The 24,618-nt window shown below is 38.3% G+C and overlaps 1 protein-coding gene across 1 annotated transcript in view; it reads left to right on the top strand.

Annotated features, from left to right (window-relative positions):
* The first annotated feature begins 2,520 nt into the window (after positions 1-2,520).
* Positions 2,521-24,618, top strand: part of gpc3 (glypican 3) — a 125,089-nt gene continuing 102,991 nt past the window's right edge. Inside the window, exons 1-2 of the mRNA XM_053630803.1 lie at positions 2,521-2,812; positions 18,441-18,602. Coding sequence (XP_053486778.1) covers positions 2,656-2,812; positions 18,441-18,602 — 319 coding nt within the window. The 5' untranslated portion in view covers positions 2,521-2,655. The remainder of the gene's footprint in view (positions 2,813-18,440; positions 18,603-24,618) is intronic.

The raw sequence follows: 24,618 nt of genomic DNA, 5'->3' as shown, positions 1-24,618 counted from the left end.
TCCTGGCAGTTCCAAAGTGCTCACAGTGCAGGTAGTAGCCGCTGATCTACTGCAGTGTGTGCACTTCATGTATTGCCGGTCATCTGCATCAGGACAATCGGAGCAACAATGGGAATGCTCTGTTGCACAGCGAGTTTTGCAGGTTTGCATCCAGCTTTAATACAATATGCTGTGCAAATCCATGCAAAACTGGCGGTTACAGGGGAAAACTTCACCAATGAATCTAAAATTAAACATGCTTCTGGGTTTGCAATACGTTTGTATGCATTTCCCGTTTTAGATAAGGATGTAAACACGTGCAGTTAGTTGTTTCACCAAGTTAGTTGTACACAAGCATGGCTGATTGTTTGTTTGTTTGTTTGTTTGTTTGTTTATTTGTCAGTCTTGTTTTGTTCTAGTTGCATGCATATGTTTGTCTTGCTGTTTTCGGGTGGATGACTTTGCAATTTTAGCGATACTCGAAATATTCTCTGAAAAAAATTGCACGGTATCCATCTGTAATCCGCCAGATCACGTGACCCCTCAGAGCAGCATAGTATGTTTTGAAACTATAACAGTATAGATTACTTGTGCTGGTTTTAAGTATCATAATCAGTATCAGCCTCTTTATCTACATATTGGCAAATGAAAATACTCTTGTATCTGGTGTTAAATCATCCCTTTTTGGCCCACACCGGTATATACAGTATGGCCAGCAGGTGGCGGTGTAGACTCGCGTAAACAAGATCTGTTTTCCTGGAACGTTGTTTTTTTGTTTTTGGGGGGGGGGTTTGCTTGTAGTTAGTTGTCCAACATAATCTAGGCTAAATGTGCTAACTGTATTTGTCCGAATGATGAAATGAAAAGACCTTTTGCATGTAAAACTGAGTGTAATGACTGTATCTTTGCCTCCAGTACATATAAAACATTCTTAGAGTTTTTAAATGATGTCTGTTGAACAAACGTTTTGTTGAAATAAACAATAAACATTTTGTCTCCGCATGTGCACTAGCTAAATATTTGATCTAGGTCTTACACAATTAAATAAGTAATTTTAATGGTGAGAGAGAGAAGTAGCCAATTATTTTCCTTGTTTGTAGTAAAAATCACATTTTATATTGGAAGTACAAATTTTTGTAAAACTAATTTAGTGTTTGTTAGGCCTATACACTCTTATAGGTTCTTTAATGATTCTTTACAGCAACATAGGTTCTACAAAGAACCTTCTTGTCAAGAACCATTTTTCATTGTATAGGGTTCTTTAAAAAAAAAGAGAGATTAAAGAAGTTCTTTATGGTTAATTTTATAGGTTCTTCAGAGCAGTGTATTAGTTCTTCAAAAGTATCATCCCTTAACAGGTTAAAGTGAACCCTATAATGTTCTTTGTGGTACTGGAAAAGGTTCTCCTGGCATCACTCTTAAGAACCTTACTTTGGTTCATTAAAGCACCAACTAAGGGTTTGTTTTTAGAGAATGTCTGATAACATGGTTCCTTGTGGCACTGCTGTGAAGAACCGTTTCGGGGTTCTTTAAAGCACCACTAAATATATGGTTCTCTAAAACAGTGCTTCCCAAACCTGTAATGGAGGAACCCTAGCACTGCACATTTTGTATGTCTCCCTTATCTTACACAACTGATTCAGGTCTTACAGTGTGTACTAATGAGCTGATGAGTTGAACCAGGTGTGTTAGATGAGGAAGACATACAAGATGTGCAGTGCTGGGGGTCCTTCAAGACAGGTTTGAGTACCCCTGCTTTAGAAAACCATATATTTAGTGGTGCTTTAAAGAACCCGGAAACAGTTTTTCACAGCAGTGCCACAAGGAACCATGTTATCATATGCTCTCTAAAAACAAACCTAAACTCTAAAAAAGTTAGTGCTTTTTAAGGTGCACAAAGACCCTTTTATTCTCAAGTTCTTTAGAGCAGTGCTTCTCAAACCTGTCCTGGAGGGACCCTAGCACTGCACATTTCTCCCTTATCTGACACACCCAATTGAGGTTTTGCAGTCTGTACTGATGAATTGAATCTGGTGTGTTAGTTGAGAAAGACATACAAAATGTACAGTTCTGGGCTTCCTCCAGGACAGGTTTGCGAACAACTGCTCTGAAGAACTTGAGAGTTTAAGGGTCTTTGTGCACCTTAAAAGGGTTCCTCTATGGCATCAGGTTGAAAAACCCTTTTTAGGTTCTAATCAGATCCTTTTATTTATAAGATGTAGTGTTAAGCTGTAGGTCTTACTGATACTGTATCTATCACCTATGTGTAGTCGGATTATTTATCATGTTTAAAGCTGATATAGCCTACAGTATTGTCATATTGTGAGTGTACACTGGAGGGCGACATTATAGCACAGAACTGGCAACCCTTCCGCTGTGGATGCCGCCAATGGAAGCAGAGTTTATAAAAGAACACACCGGGAGCATGAGGGCTGTTGGTGTCAAGCTCAGATCTGCTGTTAAACTCCTGATCACAAGGATCCGTGCTGATCTGGAAGAACACGAAGACCACCAGGAGATGAGTTTGTGGGCTGCTGTGCCCTAATAAGAGGACGCTTACTATAGAGTAGACTTGATGGAATTAGAATCAGGACGCGGCTCATGCTGAGTGACCCAAACATCTACTTTTACTAAGTACACTCTCTTGATTTATTTTATCTCTCTCTCTCAGTGGCCATGAGCGGAGTGAACTTACTCGGGTCGTTGCTTTTATGCGCTTTGTTTTTGCCGCTTTCTGAGCCGAGTGGCCAGCTGCTGAAGTGCCACGAAGTGCGCTCATCCTTCCAGACTCTGCACCCCGGCACGAAGTGGGCTCCGGAAACACCGGTCTCAGGTACACCCGTCATGTTGAACCGTCTTCGTAAATAGCTTCTCTAAAGAGCTCCTTATTCTGAAAGAGTGAGGAAAAATTCCAAGTAGCCTACACATTTATCTGTCTCTCAGAGCCACTTGGTCGCATTACTTTTCTTCTCATTCTGTTATGATGTTCCTTTGCTCTTTGCAAAGCAGAGGTGCTGCAAAAACGCTGAGAAGTCAAGGGACAAGTCATAAACAAAGTGCTTAGTTGCTTGTCCCTGAGAACCCATGTATTTCCCCAGCCTTTCCAGATGTCATAATTCTATATCAGTGTGGTAGGGATTGCCAGTATTGCCTGGGGGGAATGGTGAGTGGTAAATTGCTGTCTTGTGTACTGTCTCTGCTATAGTAGTAAATTTACTGGATATGCCACATTTCCCAGTAGAAACAAAATGGAGAAGCTGAGAGAAACTAATGTACATGGTGATAAAGTGACCCTCTGTTTGACATCTCCCTTATTGCTTTTGATGATGCCGTGCTTCATCCATCCATCCATCTTCTATACCGCTTATCCTTCCTTCAGAGTCATGGGGAAACCTGGAGCCTATCCCAGGGAGCATCGGGCACAAGACGGAGTACACCCTGGACAGGGTGCCAATCCATCGCATGCCCTGCTTCAACTGCACACACACAAAAAAGTGTAAAATCTGACCCCACAAAACAAATTTGATCGTTTAGCTTTAATGACACTTCAGTATGTGTTACTAAATGTGCTTAATGATACTAAATCACTCTTGTTCACAAAGTGTTTAATTGCTTCTCTCTGAAAACTTATGTATTTTTTATTTAATTACATTTTTTATACACCTTTCCAGATGTAATAATTCTACATTATTGTGCAGGGATTTCCAGTATTACTGGAGGGAACTGTAAGTGTATTCCTGTCTCTTCTATAGTAGTAAAATTACTGGGGAAGCCACATTTCCCAGAAGAGAAAATCGAGAAGCTGAGATAAACTAATGGACATGGTGGTTAAGTGACCCTCTGTTTGACATCTCCCTCGTTGTGTTTGTTGATGCCTTGCTTCAACTGCACAGAAAAATCATGAAATTTGGCCTACAAAACAAATTTTATAGACGTTTTGCTTTAATTACACCACGGTAGAAAATCAATGTCACTAAATGTACTAATGATACAAAATCACTGTTGTAAACAGTATAACCAGTTTCATAAATCTCAGATTAAACAATATTAATTAAAGGATCAACGGTCAAATATTTTGCCTAATTTGAAGGACTTAAGCCAATTAAACACATTTATTTGTAATTTTTTTTATTAAACAAACTACATTTTATGTTGATGTACTGCAGTGAGGACTCTTCAGAGTTGATAGTGTAAAATTAGAGAAGAGCTGGCTCTTCAGGAACTAACACAGACGTTGATAGTGGCATTTAATCAACATAATGTTTCTTGAATTATTCGAATTCTTCATATTTGCAATTTAAAGCAGGTCTGGCAAATGGGACAAAAGAGCTTGCATAGCCTATAGCATACTCTATTACTCTATTACCTCAGAGGAAGGAATATTAACATATGACCCTCAGTGGGGTTAGACTGGAATGAAATGGAATAACTTACAGGAACAGGAAACGAGTATCAAAATGGTCCTACATGCTTGTCCTAAAAGCCTGTCATGTATTATGCATCAACTTGTTGGAGTGGATCCATCAAATATAAAAGCAGATGTCTCTATGCACCTGCAGTACAAACTGATGTTTGGCAAGTTACCACAGGGGATTGACGGAGATAGGTTATGGCACAATTGTGATGTGTTTATGTGGTTTTAAAGTAAAAAAAAAATCAATATATTTAAAAATTCATTTGACTTCAAAGTTTTGGCTATAATTAACTTTGTTAAATATTTTGCCCTTGTCAAATATTTTACAAGCATTGCTGATTTAACTTTTCTACATTGCACTACTAAAACAATTGGGTCATTCCATCGCAAGTGGATCAATGCAGGTTGCGTGACTATTTTTAATTTTCCTAATTTTTTTTTGAGTGATTACCTCTATGTATTCATTGCAAAAACACAATTTTTGGTTTGGTTTAACCACAACGGCCATCTTTGTGTCATGGCACACAACAAATTTCGGTTATACAGCTGTTTCCGGAAACCTCAGGATGGTCCTAGCTCATTGGAACAAAAACTGATCTCTAGAGCACATTACAGGTTCATCTACATATATAAACATTTTGTACATTCTTGTTTCTTAGACTTAAGTCCAAATGTAATGCCCAAGATTGCTCACAGTTCCACATTCAGGGTCAATTTAATGTCTTAATCTTTAGTGGGTACCTATAGATAACTATAGTGTGCATGCAGAACATTTCAGGTTTGAGACTTCTCTTTTTTTATGGGGGTGACAAAGTGCAATTGTTTAAAATTCCCCTCATTTTCAGATTGAATATTTCTGGTGGGGGACCAGATACAAACCTGAAATTTTCACAGAAACAAGTCCTCTATAGTAGCATTCTGCTGTAAAAACAGTTAGTTTGAGATTTCACTAGTTACAGAGCTAGGGCTAGTAGAAAGCTCTACTTTATTCATGCATTTTGAGAAATAAACAGATGTAATACAAGCATAATATAATAAAAATGATCAGTATTTATGACAAACATACGTCTGCTTTATAGTCACTTACTGCTTTTATCACAGGAGAAACAAGACCACAGCTCTGTTTATGACACTGTTCATTTGTAAAACATTCAACTGAACGCTGGAATTCCATATTTGGATAAAATCTGTTCACACATACCAACAGTGCTTCACTGTTGCCAATATCAAATGTAGTAACATTTTAGATCTCCTTGACAAGCATAAGCTATTGTATATCAATCATAAACATAATTACTGTAAAATACTTTTAATTTTTATTGTTTATGCTTTATTATTGTTATTAGATCTGTTCATTTCTCAAAATGCATGAATAAAGAAGGTTTTTCCCCAGATTTCTACTAGCCCTAGCTCTGTAACCAGTGAAATCTCAAACTCAGTGCTGCTATAGAGGACTTCAGGTTTGTATCTGGTCCCCCACCAGAGGTATTCAACCCGAAAGTGAGGGGAATTAAAAAAAAATTGCACTTTCTTGCTCCCATAAAAACAGAGAAGTCTCAAGCCTGAAATGTTCTGCATGCACACTATACTTACCTAGATACCCCCTAAAAATTAAAACTGAGACTTGATCCCTTCCCATTATAAATTTACCCTAAAAGTGGAACTGTGAGCAATCTTGACATTACAATTGGACTTCTTTTGGAGTTCAATTGGAGTTCTAAGTTTAAGGACCAAGAATGTGCAAAATGTTTATATATGTCCATGTAAATTGTAATGTGCTCTAGAGATCAGTTTTTGTTCCAAGGAGCTAGGACCATCCTGAGCTGATATATTGAGGTTTCTCTAAACAGCTGTAAAATTAAAATTTGTTGTGTGCCATGACAAAGATGTAGTTAAACAAAGTAAAATAACTAAAAGAAAATAGAGGTAATTACTAAATTATTATTATTATTATTATTATTATTATTATTATTTTATTTAATTAATTTTTTTTTCTCGAAAACTTAAAAATGGTCATGCAACCAACTTTGCAATCATTGGACCACTTGAGATGGACTGACCATAGGCGTAGATTTGGTTTGAACATTTTGGGGGGTGGGGTTTGAAGTGTGACTATGTATGCTTGCTGATATTTTTAATTCAGTTAAAAAATTATATTATAAAATTATATTATAAATATCTTCAGTGTCATTATATAATTATCCTCTACTTATCTATCTATCTATCTATCTATTTATCTATCTATAGTCCACAAGCATTTATGATTAAATGATTGTTTATTAAAACAAATTACACAGGGCATAGTAACAGACCAAATTAATGCACACTGTAAATGATAGGGGGGATGGGGCGGTGGTTAATTGTTGGTTCTGCTTATACCCCCAGAAACTACCAATTGTTTTTTGGGTGCAGTCTTGTATAATTGACAAACTGTAGGAGCGTGTTAACTTGACAAACCCTTATTACTCCTACTGAGGGAACTAACCCAATGCATTTTTTGGAGAGTTGCATGCCACAGGCCATGTAAAATCATATTAATCCTTGTGAAGTAGAGTCACAGACTCCAAGTACAGTGGTGCTTGAAAGTTTGTGAACCCTTTAGAATGATATCTGCATAAATATGACCTAAAACATCATCAGATTTTCACGCAAAATTATAGAAAAATATTATACTTGGTCACTGGTCCAATATTACATATGTGAGTGGCCAAAGTATGTGAACCTTTGCTTTCAGTATCTGGTGGGACCTCCTTGTGCAGCAATAACTGCAGCTAAACATGTCCAGTAACTGTTGATCAGTCCTGCACATCAGCTTGATGGAAATTTAGCCCATTCCTCAGTACAGAGCAGCTTCAACTCTGGTGGGTTTCCTCACATGCACTGCTTGCTTCAGGTCCTTTCACAACATTTCTCTTGGATTAAGGTCAGGACTATGACTTGGCCATTCCAAAACATTAACTTTTACTGTTCGTTGGCAGAACAACTTGTGTGCTTTTGGTCATTGTTTTCCTGCATGCCCCCCTTTCTCTTGAGATTCAGTTCATGAACAGATGTCCTGACATTTTCCTTTAGAGTTCGCTGGTATAATTCAGAATTAATTTTCCCATCAATTATGGCAAGTCATCCTGGCCCAGATGCAGCAAAACAGGCCCAAGCCATGATACTACCAACACAGTGTTTCACAGATGGGATAAAGTTCTTATGCTGGAATACAGTGTTTTCTTTTCTCCAAATATATCCCTTCTGATTTAAACCAGAAATTTTATTTTGGTGTCATCAAGCCACAAAATATTGTTCCAGTAGCCTTCTGCCATGTCCACGTGATCTTTAGTAAACTGCAGATGGGCAGCAATGTTCTTTTTTGGAGAGCAGTGGTTTTCTCTTTGCAACCCTACCATGCACACCATTGTTCAGTGTTATTCTGATGGTAAATTCATGAACATTAACATTGGCCAATGTGAGAGATGCCTTTAGTTACTTAGAAGCTACCCTGGGTCCTTTGTGACCTTGCAGACTATTACACGTCTTGCTCTTGGAGTGATCTTTGTTGGTTGACCACTCCTGGGGAGGGTAACAATGGTCTTAAATTTCCTCCATTTGTACACAATCTGCTTGACTGTGGTTTAGTGGAGTCCAAACTCTTGAGGTGGTTTTGTAACCTTTTCCAGCCTGATGAACATCAACAACTCTTTTTCTGAGGTCCTCAGGAAACTCCTTGCCATGATACAGTTCCACAAATATATTGTGAAGATTACATTTTGATAGATACTTGTTCTTAAAATATAAATAGGGTGCTCACTCACACCTGATTGTCATCCCATTGATTGAAATCACCTGACTAATTTTACTTTCAAATTAATTGCTAATCCTAGAGGTTCACATACTATTGCTACTCACAGATGTGTAATATTGGATCATTTTCCTCAATAAATAAATGACCAACTTTAAAAAATTTTCTCATTTGTTTAACTGGTTTCTTTTTGTCTGCTTTTAGGACTTGTGTGAAAATTTAATGATGTTTTAGGTCATATTTATGGAGATAGATGATAAATTTGAAAGGTTTCACAAATGTTCAAGCATCACTGTAATTATTACTCAGCCCTTATTTGGCATATGATTGATTGTATAAACTGGATGCACTCCACATATTGCTTGAAATGTTAGGGGATGCTTGTAGCAAGTCACACTATGCAATGGGGTGAGGCTAATTGCACTATCCATGTCAATTATGGGTGCTATGAAGCTATAATATAATACTCTAAGTACAAACTGCAAAACTGCTAAAAAGAAATTGAAGATATAATTTTCCCCTCTAAATTACAAGCAATCATAGCTCATGCTAACAGGTTTGTGAATCAGTAATGGCTGTGTTGATGGTTTTGTGAAACCACCAATTTCAATGCCTTCCACACATAACAGAGAAGCATGGGTCAGAGTGTTTTAACAGAATTAACCAACCTCCCAAATGGAACTGTATGGATGTCTCGGGCGTTGGAGTGGTAAATGAATGCAGAATACCTTAATGGTAATTGAAATGGGAGCAACTGGAGACTGTATAGTGCAGCTCTCACCATCATAGGATTGCATTCATTCCTTATTTAACACACATCAAGCTTTTGCTAGGAGTTCATGCATCTGTGTTAATGCTTCACTATATAAAATTGTGCAAAACATATTAACAAACCCCAAATTCTCCAAATAACACAACAGCAAAACACAAAATGACAGCAATATTCAATAAGGACCTACTCTTTCTGTTTGTGTTAATGTTGATATTTGTGTTTTTTGGTTGTGTTCTTAGTTTTGTTGTTGTGTTTTCTGATTTGCTGTTGCATTTTTGGTTTGTTAATGTCTTTTGCACTGGCAGGCAACTGAAGCGTATACCAAAACTTGCAAATACCCTTTAGCCATAAGTACTCAAGCTTGACTCTGTTAACTTTGGTTCATGGCTTAGCCCTTGAAGATTTGACTGGAAGCTGTGTAATCATGATATCATGTTGTTATGCCGTTCTTATTTTCAAAAGCATGTCTCCCTGGAATATATTCCAACTCCATAACCATCATTCTGGTAAACCTGAACCCATGTGATTCCCATGTTGCTATGTGGGAAGATTAGTCATGGATATAGACTCACTACTTTGTCAGTACTTTTGCCAGTTGCTGCCTGCAGTGGTGTTTGTGAGTGGGATGAAACATATAGGTTACAAATACAGGCATTTGGCTTTTTTTGGTGGTCATGAACGAGAACTCTGTGTGCATGCACAAGATAGAGATGAAATGCTTAGTGCTCGGTCTGTGCTGGAAGAAGAGGAGGCTGTTGCATAGACATGGCGAGATTGAGCTGAATTCTAATGATTCTGCATGTGGTGCCAAGGGGCACAAAAACGAAAAAGCCAGTGTGGATTTTTTAACCTCTCCTCTGCGTTATGGAAGCTTCACGCGTTCCAGCCTCACTGCCCATGAGGAAAGGTTTGCACATATTAATGAGAGTTGGATGTCAGAGTATAAAGGACAAATTGCTGTCCTTTCAGGCTTAACACTTTACACTCACCTTGACTTAACAATGGTTACCTTTCTCTCAATTCCTTGCTGTTTGCCCTTGATGTGTTCTTCCTCTAAAAACAGCCACCATGGCCAAAACAAAGTTCCCTGACCGACAACTCAGACTAGTTGCATTTGCTTTTTTTTTCCAGATTGTGTGGCCTCCTAGATTATCAGAGAAAAAGGCTTTCAATACTACTGTAACAAAGTGCTGGCTGTCTTTAGTAATTAATTAGTAATAGAGTAATTAGCAGCAGAGCAGCGGAGAGGAGGTCAGCTCCAGCTGGAGACCGGCTGTCCTGGGATCCATACAGAGGGAACAGAGAAGAATCCAGAGAGCATCCAGCTTACAGCCATAGCACTCTCTCAGCGCAGCGTATGTCATATAAATGAGAAAAGAGTTGAGTTATTATCCATCTGCACAAATGGATCAAACCATTAGGATGAGGCTGACCTCCAACAAGCTGATGTTTTTGTTTTAATGGCTTTAATTGTAGCAGTACTAGAGCACTTGTGGCCCTTGCACATAGAAAATATTCATCATGTGCAGAGATACAGTGTTGTTTTCTAGGACATTGTAGCAACAGAGATGATTCTTTAATATATTATACTAATATAATATACTGGATAATTAATTCCCCACTGAGCTTAGTTTCACACAACAGACAGAAATAAGACGCTTTATGTCTCTGGATGAAAAAGAAAAAAAGTGGAGCAACTTGTCATTCTCGTGTCAGGGTGCACAAAACAGCCCCGTACTCTTGCATCATGCTAAATGTCCCTGGAGCTTCTGTAATTATGTTGTAATGATTTGGGCCAGGCTTTCGGTGAAGTCATTTGGAGTTGTTCAAGTGAAGGTGATTGATCATAAGCCCTGGCCTGGCTCTCTTTGTAGCTATGGTGTTTTTTTTTAACGTTTGAAACCAGGCTTTCAATTAAACTATAGATCTATATAGATTTTCAGGCCTTAATCTGATTATGGTGAGGACTGAAAGGAGTAAAAAAAAATAGTCTGCCTCTTGTGTCCTGATGTTTACTCACTGCATGTATGGACTGAGGTACATACACCTGAAAGATTCAGGAAAAATGAGCATTTATGTTATAATTTTTTGTTCTTCTGAATTACATTGTTTTCATCAGGCCTTAGACATAACTTTTAATGAGCTGAGATGGTGCAGAGCTGGCAAGAGATCCCCTGGCAATGCGTTATAGCGTTAGAAGGATTTTATAAATTTTTATAACATTAAAAAAATTCACAGAAAGAGCCGACAAATAGCCAATCGCATTTACCATTAACTGTTTCTCTAATAATTTGTAGGCAGTTTTCCCACTTAGTTTGCTTCCTAAATCCATACCAGAATTAGATTTTTTGTTGTGTTGTATCTTTTGATTTGTTTCAGTGGGTTTCATGTTATTATGAACGTTATGAATAAATGTGCTGGGTGTATTCTTGATTGGTCTAACATTTTGCACGGTGCTTTGATATTTCCTAATGGCTCTCTTAAAGGTTGTATTACCTCTGAAGGTCATCAAAGTGCTTTTTTTTTTTATTATGATAAAGATACAATAGCCTATTGTTGTTGATTACCATTTAATGGTGTGCCAATTCTGCCCAAAGCTTTAGTTCAATAACAATTTCTGTTCCACTTATTGAGCTGTTTTGACCGATTTCTATTAGTAGAAATGGTACGGAGATGTAAAAATATACCTTAAATTCTATATAAGCCATTTAAAGGAAAACAAATGAGTGTGCACTGACCTCCATGTGACTCTACTCAGTCATTCCAGGATTTTTGCGATCGCAGAAATGAACGCAAAATCAAGCAAACGGTATAATATTCAGAGGGTGTCATGTGACATCATCACAACACGCATTCAGCCAAAGCTCTCTTCAATTCACATGCACCAAACATGAGTACAGCTAAAAGGTTTCCTTTACCAACAAGCATCATGGCGAAAAAAAACGTGCAAAACAATTTTGTGTAATCGCAATTGGCCAGTTTAAGTAGTTTCCCACATAAAAAGTACAAAAAAAAAAAAAACACCCCAGCGAGTTGCATCGCAAATTTAGGAAAAAAGCCACAACAAAATCAAGCATTTTTGGCTGCAACAATCACACAAAAACTCAGCGAAATCCTGCATGGACTAACTAAATATAATGTTATGGAGTGAGGGGTGGTCTTCATTTTTCAGTAGTATTGCAAAGATTCATATGCTGTATTTCACACTGACAGCAGAACATTTTGTGTGACCATACTGTTTGTCATGTCCATGTCTCCAACTTCCATGACCTTCTGACCACCTGTCAACATCTATTCCCATTCACAGTCACCTGTGTTCTCACCAGTAACTGAATCATGAGTCACTTGGACAAGGACAGAGATCTGATTTTTGACAGATCAGGGTTCAGTTGTTCGGTGCGCATACAGTGTTTGAATACAGATGGACTTTTCATATCTGCCCAAACAAACAAAACTAGATAAAAAGTTTGATTGGGCTGCACCAAACAAGGTAGGTGGGAAAGTGCCTTTACAGAAGTGGTCGATGTGAACTTTGATCAATCCAGTTACTATATCTTGCACCAACAAACCCATGTCTCAGTGTTCAGTTTTCACTTTGGAAACTGGGGTACAGAGGTGCATATACATGCAAGTGCCAGTCTGCTTCAGTCTTTAAGATTCTGAAGCTTGTGGCCAGAAAAGTATACGGAAGTATCAGACATTCTGTCAACTATAGACTGAGCATCTGAGCCTGAGACTAGATATTAACACTCTGTATTTGCCCTCACAGCTTTAAACAGTAATTATACTCTTGGTTTTTTATTAGTTCATGCCCTTTCTTATTTGAAAACTTATGGGGGTTTGTGATGTGCCAGTGGGATGGGTGAGAGCGAGGGGGCGAAGGGTATTCAACATTACCAATCACGGAAATAAAATTTTATTTGTTAGTGATGTGTCAGGATAGTTTCAACTATGTTAATAATAATGAGCTGGATAAGCAAACAGTTGGCTTAGAACCTTATTAGTTTGAGCCTCTTGCTGAGGGAGCACCTGCCGATTATCGTCGGTGAATTGTATGAATGATGTATTATTAGCTTAGGTGTTTATATAAAGAAATTAAAATATTGGCCCACTAATAGCTCTTTGCAGTATTTATTACATTGCCTAGAAGAGCTACAGCGATAAGTGTGCAAACATGAAATGTCAATAGAGTAATAGCATAGATAGCTGCATCTTTTTCCTCATTAGCAGTCCAACACCGATATTTATAGCTATAGCGCTATTAACATTACTTTGATCAAAATATTCTTGTCCTGGCTTATTCATTAGTATTCATAATGCAGTGTATTCAACCTCACAACATTCACACTGCACTTATCCCAATTCATTAACTTTTTTAGGTTTTTTTTTTTTTTTTTTTTTTTTTTTTTTTTTTTTTTTTAAGTAAAAACATTTTAGATTGTCATTACTCTATGTTGATAGTTGCCTAGGAAATCAGTTATGCATATAGTTTGGTGGTCTTCCATGTCTCCCAGCTGGAAAGGAGGAGTAGCTGGATGAGATGTGTGCACTAGCCTCAGGAACTAGAAATGCTGTGCTCATCTGGGCTTTGCAGAGATATTTACAGAAGACAGGAACACAGATCACACTGCAGGAGAAGTGAATTCAGGAAGGCCATGGCTGATGGTAGTGGTGTCTTTTATGTGGCGTGCAGAACATTGGTCAGGAGGAGTTATAATGCACTTTGTTAATGAACTCTGACAGGGAAGGTTGCTGATTTGCCAAGGTGGCTTTCTTTAATAATACATCCACATGCACATTAAGCTGTTTTTATGCAGTGTAGAGACAGCGAGTGCTCCCGGAGACAAGTTGCTCACTGTGAAGAAATGAAAGGTGGTGGATGTTTAAAATAAAATTGGGCTGAGGTGTGTTGGTTGCACATGGAATGCTAGCTGACAGCGTTGGTGTCCTTAGAAGGAAGAGTGGAATACTGTAAAAAGACGGAGAAGAGCTTGTATAACGGTGTACACTGTGAACAATGAGACAGAATGATTTATCTTTAAAGCTTTATGCAGACACGTTTTCCTTCTCGTCTACATACAGTTTCATCCTTTAGCATCGGTCCACATGAGCAGGCTTTATTCAGACAGTATGATACAGTCTTTGTTCAGGTGTGTCTGTGGGGAATAATCTATCCCCATAGGCCTTCACTTCTCCTCTCGGCTCCAAACTTTTCTAATGAAATACATTTATCATCTCCGTACAAAAGATGGGCAGAAATTGTCTGTTTTGCTGCAGATAATTACCAAATCTGCCTGCTTTCTTTATCCTTTCATACCTGTTATTTCTCTGCTTGCAGTTTGTTATTGACGGCTTAATAAATTTGGCCTGCACTCTGAAATTAACTTGATCGTATCTGTCGCCAATCTTTTTGCAAGTATTGATTTAGGATATTAAGCCTGTCAGCGTCGGTAGCTTGCCAGTCTGGCAGCTTCTCCCTTGCTATTTTCCTTTCATGATGCGGCCCTGTTTTTGCCCGTTTGTGTGTGCGTGTGTGTGCTTTTCAGAATATTTTTCAATTAATTTAAAGGTGTGGGTATGTGAAGAATTTTGATGTTAATAAATTTATTCAGTCATCTTGTGAAATAATGTTACTATCTAATATTTTTGCAAGAGCAAAATTCAAATTTTCAGCATGTCACGTTTGACAACTGCCTATTCTATAATCACAAAGAACGCTTAAACTGTAGGTCATCTGATGTACTATCTGATCTTTTGAAGCACAAGGCGAGGAGGGTTTGCTTTTTTGCAGTGGGGTCTTTTTGGCCTTGAATTTTTGCATGGGTATAAGTTACATGGAGAAAGCTACAGCCATGACCACTTATAAAAAAAAAAATTTTTTGGCTTACTGAAGGTCATTCTGTTAGCAATGAAGAGGATGAGGGACAAAGAAAGGCATGGGCTGAGAATGATTTTATGCATGAAAAGCATGAAAGCAAACGCTTCACCATTTCTGGATACTGGATGTGAACTCTCACCACAGGTTCTAGGATTCCAGAGGTCCTTTGGGTGTTCTTTGGGAGTCTGGAGCCTGGGGCTGCATCTGCTGCACTAAAGCCCCATTCAATAACTGATAAATTAGTTCTGCAAAATTAAGCACATCAAGTTTGCAAAATGAAGTAATTTTCCTGATAGGCTTGTGCTGGTGGGGTTTTTTTTAACCTTCAGAATCTGCTCTTTTGTTTAGCTCTTAGTTCTTTCTTTAAAATTGTATTTGGGGAAAAACCCAGCTTAAAGTCATGTAGTGAGCATTTGGTAAATCCAAATGTGCATCCAGACTTCCATTCCTCTGTCCTGTAACTATATACCTTTTCTAATGGTTTCACTGTATTTATGAAAAATGTATGTTAACATGAATAACTAAACAATAAGCAGGATTTTTAAGGGGTTGAAGGTCATTCTACCAGACTAAATAGTATTTTGTAGCATGACACTGAAATACCCATTTGTATCACAGACTTGTACATCCATAACTCTTAGACTTGTCCATCCATAATTCTTAGACTTGTCCATCCATAATTCTTAGACTTGTCCATCCATCATTCTACTGCCTGTTGGCATCTGTCAGCTTCAGTAACTTATGGTGATACTCTCTCATCACCGTGGCCCCATGTGATCTAATACCTATATATAGTTACTTGTAGAGTTTTTCCGGATTGCTTCACGCAGACTCCTGCGTACCAACCCGGATATCTTTTGTCTCTAACTAAACTGTGTCATTGCCCCCCCCCCTTTCATACCCCTTCTTCATCTCGCTATCTTATTCACCCCCTGTGTGCGCTGTGACAAATTTTGACACATCTGAAGGTTGTTTATAGCACCATCAATCAATCTAGTTCCAACCCCTTAGCAGCTCAAAGACACACAAGTCACCTATCTGCAGTTCAGCTCTGCTATAGAAATGGATGCTCCGCAAACATGTAAAAGTTTATTGAGATACATAAACGGTAAATCATTGCACAATGGAGATTTTTAGTTTGAAAATTATTGTATGGAAAATAAATTCTCTCCTCGTGTAAAACGTGTTACTACCGTTTACCCCTCTAGAAGTCACTTTTTATCATTTTTTCCCCCCCTGTTTGTTTGTGTCTGGTTTCTGCACAGAACATGGTCTTGTCTACATCTGAATTTGCACTTTTTACATAAAATCCTTCTGCGAGGCTCATCTTTTGGATGGGTATAATATGAAGAACAAAGCTTTTGTTACCATGTTGTCTCATTCACTAGAACCTTCTAAATCCAGTTATAATTGGATCATTTATCTAATCCATTTGCATGAGATGTTTCTAATGTGATTATTTTCTGGTCCTCCACTTCCTTTTGCCAAGTAGAAATTGATATTTCTGTTTCCTTCGATTGTTTGCTTTTGTAGCTACAAGAACATGACACTGTTGCCTTTTGTGCAACACTATAACTGACATTTACATTGTGGCAGCCTGCAAACAGTCCTCCAGTTTACAGCAGGAGGATCACAGTGGATGTCTGGAATAATACAGCAGTGTTTATTGTTCTTCCCGGTTTTATTTAGCCCACAACATTTCTCATTTATTTTAGAACAGGTTGGATAATCAGTTGATGAGTGGTTATTAAACAGAGAAACGAGTTCCAATAGGGAAAACGCAAAGCTGAGTAGGGTCATGGTTCTTCAGGATTGAAATCCCCCCCCCTCCACCCAGTTCTGCTGCAGAAATACTCTACACTCTAATTATTTAGGAACAATGCTGTAAAATTAGACAATGCTGCGTTTACAATGCATGGTTTGTGACTTCCAGCTAGAAGGAAATTAACAGAGTAAAAGGCAATTAAAATATTTTAGTTCTGCCCATTATCACTGGGTCTGAGCTAAGCAAAAAGAAAACTGAATTTTTTTTACTTTGATGTTTTAAGTAAGCATGACTAAGCACACGTTTTTTTTTTTTCTTATACCACAGTAATTTGCCAGCAGGTACAATTATGTCATGATTTTATTTCTACATGTAATTTTGTTGAACATACAAAAGTCAGCTATAAACAGTCGTTTCTCACTAGCCTCTAAAGTTTTGTCTTAAGTTAATAAGACAAAAATAAGACAAAAATCACTCTTTCCTGTGGTGGAAAACCTACTGAATATTTTAGAGGTGCACTACTGCCTGAGCCATGCTGTTTTAGGGAACCAATCAAAATTAATCAACACCTTCTGACCAGTCAGAATCGAGAAATCAACAACTCTGTGGTATACTCTAAGTATTCCTGCTACTCCATGAAGGAGAGATGTTTTAGATGTTTTAGGGTATTGAGATGTTGTCTTTCTTACAAAAAGCAATTGTTCCTAGCTTCCTAACGTGGAACCGTCTCTGATGGGGGAGGCGGGGGAGGCGGGGGGGGGGGGGGGGGGACTCTGCAGTTGAATTTTTCATAGAACTTTTAATGGACAAACTATTCCAGGTTCCAAGTGTGTACCATTTTAAGAGTGTCCTGCTCATCACATGTATTCTGAAACACTATATTTACCTCTTTTGCAACTCCTACTACGATTTATTTCAACACTAGGAACTGTGTGTGTATTCGGCAATCCCCTTGGAGCATCACGACATCCAGAACCACAGCGATGGATTCAGCTTTCCTATTTGGGAAAGGAAAGAATGTTAATTATAAGCCCGTTATTTAAATCTAACGAACGTAACATAATCATGACATTACTCCATGCCTTGTTTTTTCTTTTCTTCACAGTGGATTTGCAACTTTAACAATCTTTCCTCAATTACACAGTCAAATTGTAACCCCCCCATACATTACTGTGAATCTCATGAGACTATATGCCTACCATCCATGCATGATTTGGTTTACAATTAGACCTTAGTGGGTTGATGCACATGGTATACAGTGTTAGTTTTTAGAAATTGCATATTCTACTGAGCATGGATGTATACCTGGGTGGTTGTGTATCAGTGAGGCTAATGCATCACTTTAAAATAGAATGTATTTTTATTCTGATGATACAGTGGTTTAAGCTCAATGTGACACTTGGGATGGAACATTTGCAGAAAGAAAACAGGAGAAATCGTCCTGCGTACTCGGCCTGCTCGTTAACGTAGTGCCAAATGCAGAGTATTCTCTAGAACTTTCAAATACTCTGGGCATAATATGTACATGTATGTGAATGCAGTACTGCCTGTACATATTTGGCTGTTTAAACACACATAAAACACACACATTTGAGGTCGTTGATATCTGTTTTGCTATACTGTAAAGCACATGTGATTTGATTTCAGGTCTGTATATCTTATTTAAGCATTTGGTTGTTTAAAACAACCTATTTGCTGTTGTTCTTTTGCTAGCCTCACTCATTAGAGAAACACAGTCTCAAGAGGACTGTACAGAACATTACAGCAGCAGTGTCTATTTACTTTTTTTGTCTGATGAAATACTAACACCTCCCTCTCTCTCCCTCTCTCTCTCTCTCTCAGGCTCAGACCTGCAAGTGTGCCAGTCGAAAGGCCTCACTTGCTGCTCTCGCAAAATGGAAGAGCGTTACCTCCTCACCGCCAAACAGAATTTAGAGTCGAATCTGCAGGCCAGCAGCGCCCAGCTCAAACTCCTCATCATCCAGAACGCGGCCCTCTTTCAAGGTCAGTCACTTCAGTACACAATAGCAGCTAGGGATTGTAGAGTAAGTTATCTTACAGGTTAATGCACATAAGCAGACCTATAATGGATCCACTGACCTGTCGCTTAAACAAATTGTTTTATTTGGTATTAGTCGGTAGCCTCAGGTAATTGCTTTAGTGTTAGAAGCACCGGTGGTGGCTGGACCGTTGTCTACTTAAGAATGTGGTTCAATGCAAATTGCTTCAGTGACGGGCCAGGAAAAACTCCCCAAGCAGGTAGAATCTCTAAAACAGCCTGCTCTTATCTCTTCTTTTTTGCCCCGGCATCGTCCTTTGAGGAATAGCGAGCCTTGCTTGCAATCTTCGCTGCTACTCTCCCGATTGCTTTTTATCTTTTTGTAGTTTTTGCTGTTGAGACAGATGAAAGGGCTCCCCTTCTCCACTCCAGAATCTTCCTTTACTCTCTCGTCCTTCACTCCCATGAGCCCCTGCTGCCCCTCCCAAAGCCAACCTGGCTTTTTCATGCTGCCGCAAAACACAGCTAAAGGTTCATTCCTTTGAAGTCAACTTTGTCAAACAATCGTAAAAGTTAAGAGGCTCTGTCACTGGGACTTTCCCGTGGATCTGATGATAAGTCGCTTGCATCATGGCACATTTTTTTTTTTGTTTTTTTTTTGGGCACAGCCAGTTTCTTAGCTTTTCACTTTTTGCTCTTGTTGGATTTAGTAACACTGTGTCCTTTATTGTAGATACAACGCATAAGCCTCTTAGTCCACAAGACAGCTCGGTTTACATTTTCCATTCTTTTTACAATTTCTTAACACAGGCGTTTAAAAAAAAAAAAAAAAAAAGAGGAAAAAACCCAGCTGAATATGCAAGTGTGCTTTATTCACAGTATGTGTTAGCAAATATTTTGCAAAGGTGTACTCGTACACATCGATTAAACCTTTTATAATCTGACTCAAATACTGATAACCGTTCCTCATGGCGCATACGCTGCATACTACTACAGTGCCCTTAGGCAAGATTTCTGACATCAAATGACCTACTTAATTAGGAGAACCTGGAGAGGAAAAAAAAAGGCGCTATATGCTCAGAGCTTGAAGAAGCTCAACGAGGACACGCTCTCACAGGATTTTCTGTTTTACTGTGCTTTATCTTCTTGGGTATATTTAGAGCAAGAGTAAGTATGAAGAAAGGGTGCACCCTGTCACATAAGCTGGGTGTTATGTTCTTACCATTTAATTCCTAGCTGTTTAGTCGTATTTGACAAATGAATATTTTCTTCACATTTCCAGGTAGAGGTGTCTGTTCAGTAACTGTGCAAACGAGCACAAAGTACACCCTATTTCCCAAGCTTATTTAATTAGTTGTAAATAAGCCCCATTGGAAAATGTACTTTTTATTAAATTCATCATTGGGGTAACAGTGATTTTTTTCCTCTTTGATAAATAACATTTTAAAACCTACATCTACAGGAAGGCACATTTTTGTTTTATGTTAAAATAACAACATGCTCATTAAAACAAGTATTTTGAAGAAAAAAATTACTGGTTAATTAGTGATAATGGAAATACTACAATAATAAAGATCATAATCTTAATCAGTTTTTTGTACCCTACTTGCCATTAATAGTGACTGACAGCTTAATTAATGTGGCTCAGCCTGGGAGGATTTTTTTAAAGCTAGTCCAGGCTTTGTTTAGCTGCTTAAAGACAGGACTAATTTACACCATCTTTTATTCATTAAAAAACAAATTAACATGCAATTCCCATACCAGAGATTGTAATACAAAAGGAGAGTCAGAGTTTCACTCCTGTTAAGTCTGTGTTTGCCTTGTTTATGCTGAGAATACTTCTTGATACTAGATTTTTCATGATTTCCTGTGGTGTAAATGCAAGACATTTGCTCTCTGTTGAATTTTTCACGTCTATCAATTATGTATAATTAGAAAGACTATGTATGGAGCAAGTAAGTTAGTACTGCTCACTAGAAATAGTAACAAACATGATGATACATTTAGGAGCATCAGGGTTTACAACTCATTTTTATTCTCCGCACATCCTAGCTTAAATCTGAATCTGTGAAATGTTTTATCCTTTCACAAGGTAGGCTTTGTGTTAAGGCTTCAATTTTTCTAGACATAAATTGTAACACTTTTTTTTTTTTAAATTGCCATTTCATTACCCGAAAAGCCCCAGTTGTGTGTGAAATATTTAAAGGCTAAACTATGTGGCCAAAAGTTTGTGGACACATGAACATCACACCCATGTGTGTTTCGTGAACATCCCATTCCAGATTTAGTCCCTGTTTACTGTTATAACAACCCCCACTCTACTGGGAAGGCTTTCCACTAGATTTTGGAACGTGGCTGTGGGGATTTGTGCTCATTCATCCATAAGAGCTTTAATGAGGTCAGACACTTATGATACTTGAGCCTGTGCAGCATTCCAGTTCATCCCAAAAGTGTTCAGTGGGGCTGAGGTCTGGGCTTTGTCAGGCCATTCAAGTTCTTCCACTGCAACCTTGGCAACCCATGTCTTCATGGAGCTCGCTTTGTGCACAGGAGCATTGTCAATCTAGAACAGGTTTGAGACCCCATTACAGGTTTGTAATGCTATAGCATAAAAAGACATTATATACAATTGTGTGCTCACAACTTTGTCTGCTTCCGACAGTTTTTGGAAGACGCGCATATGGGTGTGACGTGTTTGTGTCCAAGATATAAAGAACCAGACAAACGTTTTGAAGGGCTAGACAAATACACATACACTCATGTGAAAAAATAAGTACCACCCATGGAAATTGTTCACTTGTTGACATATTGAACTCAGAAGCTAGTATTGCCCCCTTTAGCAGAAATAACTTCTTGTAGGCATTTTGCATAATTGTCCACCAGGCTTGCTGGAATTTTTGACCACTCTTCCATGCAATATTCTTTCAGTTGTAAGATGTTTGAGGGTTTTCTTGCACGTACTGCCTGTTTCAAATCCCCCACAACATTTCAATGGGATTAAAATCTGCGCTTTGACTAGGCCATTCCATAACCCTCCATTTCTTCTTTTTGAGCCATTCCTTGGTGGATTTGCTAGTGTGCTTAGGATCATTATCCTGTTGAAATGTCCACTTTTGGTTCAACTTCAACCTTTGGACAGATGGCCTCACATTAACTTCAAGCACTTTTTGATATGATGCAGAATTTATTGTTGAATCAATGAATGCAAGCTGTCCAGCCCCTGAGGCAGTGGAGCAACCCCAAACCATAACATTTCCACTACTGTGCTTCACAGGTGGTATGAGGTACTTCACCTGAACAGCTGTCTTTGGTTTGTGCCAAACATGTCTGCTGTTACTATGGCCAAACAACTCTATCTTTGATTCGTCTGTCTAGAGCACATTATTCCAAAAGGCCTGATCTTTGCCTATATGCTCATTGGCAAACTGTAATCTTGCAAAAGCCTTTTTTTTTCCTGGCACACTTCACATGCAGGTCAAATTTATGCAATCTCTTTCTGATTGAAGAAGTATGCACTTTGACACCAACAGTTGCAAGACTTACTAGCAGATCTGTGATGAAATTTTGGGGTTCTTGGAGGCTTCTTTTTACATTAGACGGTCTGCTCTTGGGTCTTGCCAGGACATTCAGTCCTGTACAAATTGGCACTCATTTGAAATCTGCACCATTTGTAGATTTTCCTTAGAGTGGAATGATGTATTTAAAATAATTTGGAGATCTTTTTAAATCTCTTGCCAGACTCATAGGCATCCACAAACATTTTTCTGAAGGCCTTACAGAACTCTTTAGATCTGGGCATGATGACACCACATACCTCAATAGCAAAGGAAACACCAGACACTAGATATGAGAGGGGTATAAATAAGACAGGTTCCACCTGAACTCCGTAAGTAGTTTCTAATCACTGACACCCAATCCTGAATGCCTGATTCTCATTTTATAGATTTGAAGGTGTGATAAATGTAGGAGTGTACTTCATGTTTACATGTGACTGATCTGTTTTTTGTTAACTGAAATTGTGAAAATTAATACAAAATGTCAATTGTATGTGTCATTTAATAGTTCATCACCTTTATTAATAGGCATTGGTTCAAAGAGGATTGTTTGCTTGTCCATATATGTCTCAAACGCCAACAATTTCCATGTAGTGTACTTATTTTTTTATTCTTATGACTGTAGTCTCAAATTATACGAGCTGCTGCTTGTCTGTCATGCAAAAATGGAGGAAGGCAATAAGTTAATAAGTAAATTAAATTAACAAGTACATTAGGTTAACCCAGTCCTGAGACCGACTGGTGTCCTATACGGTGTGTATGCTCGTCTTGCCACTCACTCAGGGTTTCCGGGCAAGACTCTGGATCCACTGTGACCCTGCCAATGTTACTACAGTGAATGTATGAATTAGGTTAACACTACTATCAGATGTAAATGCAAACTTGACATAAAAAAGCTCATCTGGCAACTCATGAAGTCCCCAAAATTAACAGGTATAGCAGTCATGTGGCACACACACACTGCTGAGTGGTTTCAATTTTGTGCAACACAGCCAGGCTAGAAGTAGGACTTGTTGAATAGCAGAAAGGACATTAGTAGTCAGTGGGTGCTGAAGCTCTGTTATAAGTAGAGAAGATGAGATATAGGATTTTATAGGAAGTTATATAGGGAGAATGTGGAACTTTTGGTGTGGTCTTTCACTCCAACTTTCATAACTCCATTTTTAAAATCTTGAGACTCTGCAGGGCATTGGATATTAGAGTATTCGAGTAACCCTGGTGAATATGATTATATATGGATCTCATTAAAAATCTCATAACTAGCTAACATCATTGACCCTATGCCCTCTCCTCTGAATTAGCCTTAATTATGAGAAACATTTACTTCCTGGACTCTACAAGTAGGCCCACTAAGTCACACGTCTTGCAATTAGACATCTTCCCTCTCAATGTTAATGAGTTGTCAGATTTACAGTAATGACTTGAACCCTAATGCACAGCATGTTCTATCCTCATTAGTGCATGTCTAAACTCTTAAGTCCTTAAGACTAGTTTTTGCCTCCTTTTTGGAAGTGCTGCTCTTGTGCAGCCATACTCCATGTTTAATACTGCCTGTCTCACTCAATCATTGGAGTAATTTACTTCTCTGGGGAAGTTTTGCCCTAACACAATAACAGCCAGACATGCAAGGGTTTTGAAGTTGTTTTCTCGTCGCCTGGGGTAAATTTAATAGCTTAATGGTGGTAAAAGAGGCAGTGTCATCTCACAAACAAGCCCTTCGTGCATCGTTTGCCTGATGAGCGTGAATAGACTGGTCATTATCGGATCTTTTTCAATCAACTTATAATTAGTTTTCCAACTTGGTCGCTTTATGGTTGTTTTTGTGGCTGTAGACACCTAGACCAGGCTGAAATGTTGTCAACACTGCAGTAAACCAAGCTACCTAATACATGGATTATATTCTAAAAAATTTTTTATATATATAATGAGTATACATTTAGGCAGGTTCCAACTAGCACTCTAAAGGTTCTTCAGTATGTCCTTGGGAGAACAGCTTTCCTTTCAGAAAAAGTAGCACCTATTTGGAAACGTAGAACTGTAAAGCATCCAAAGGACCACAGAGAAGCCCATTAAAAAAAAAGTATAGATTTTAGTATAGGGTGTTTTTGGGTGGATTTCACTTGACATTGTTGCTTGGGACAAAAATCAGTGGAACTTATGCATGTTCAGGTAACTCACATTTTCTGTGTCCTATTTGCAGTAGATGTCCCAGGATTAAATGTCTTTTGATTTGATAGCAGTACAATTGTAAAATCCACAGTATATTCATTCATTCATCTTCAGTAAACTGTATCCTGGTCAGAGGTGAAGTGGATGGAGAGCCTATAGACACACAGTACACTCTGTTTTCTAAAGCCAAGTACACACTGCAGAACTCAAAATTGCTGAGCAGCTTCACTACATGACGAATTTCTTGCAATCAGTTGTTGGTGGACGTCAGGGTGAGCATGCTACACAATTGCTCGCA

The sequence above is a fragment of the Ictalurus furcatus genome, chromosome 8 (assembly GCF_023375685.1).
Source record: "Ictalurus furcatus strain D&B chromosome 8, Billie_1.0, whole genome shotgun sequence".
Classification (NCBI taxonomy): domain Eukaryota; kingdom Metazoa; phylum Chordata; class Actinopteri; order Siluriformes; family Ictaluridae; genus Ictalurus; species Ictalurus furcatus.
The sequence above is the reverse complement of the archived record's forward strand: the minus strand, read 5'-3'. Positions and strand labels throughout refer to the sequence as shown.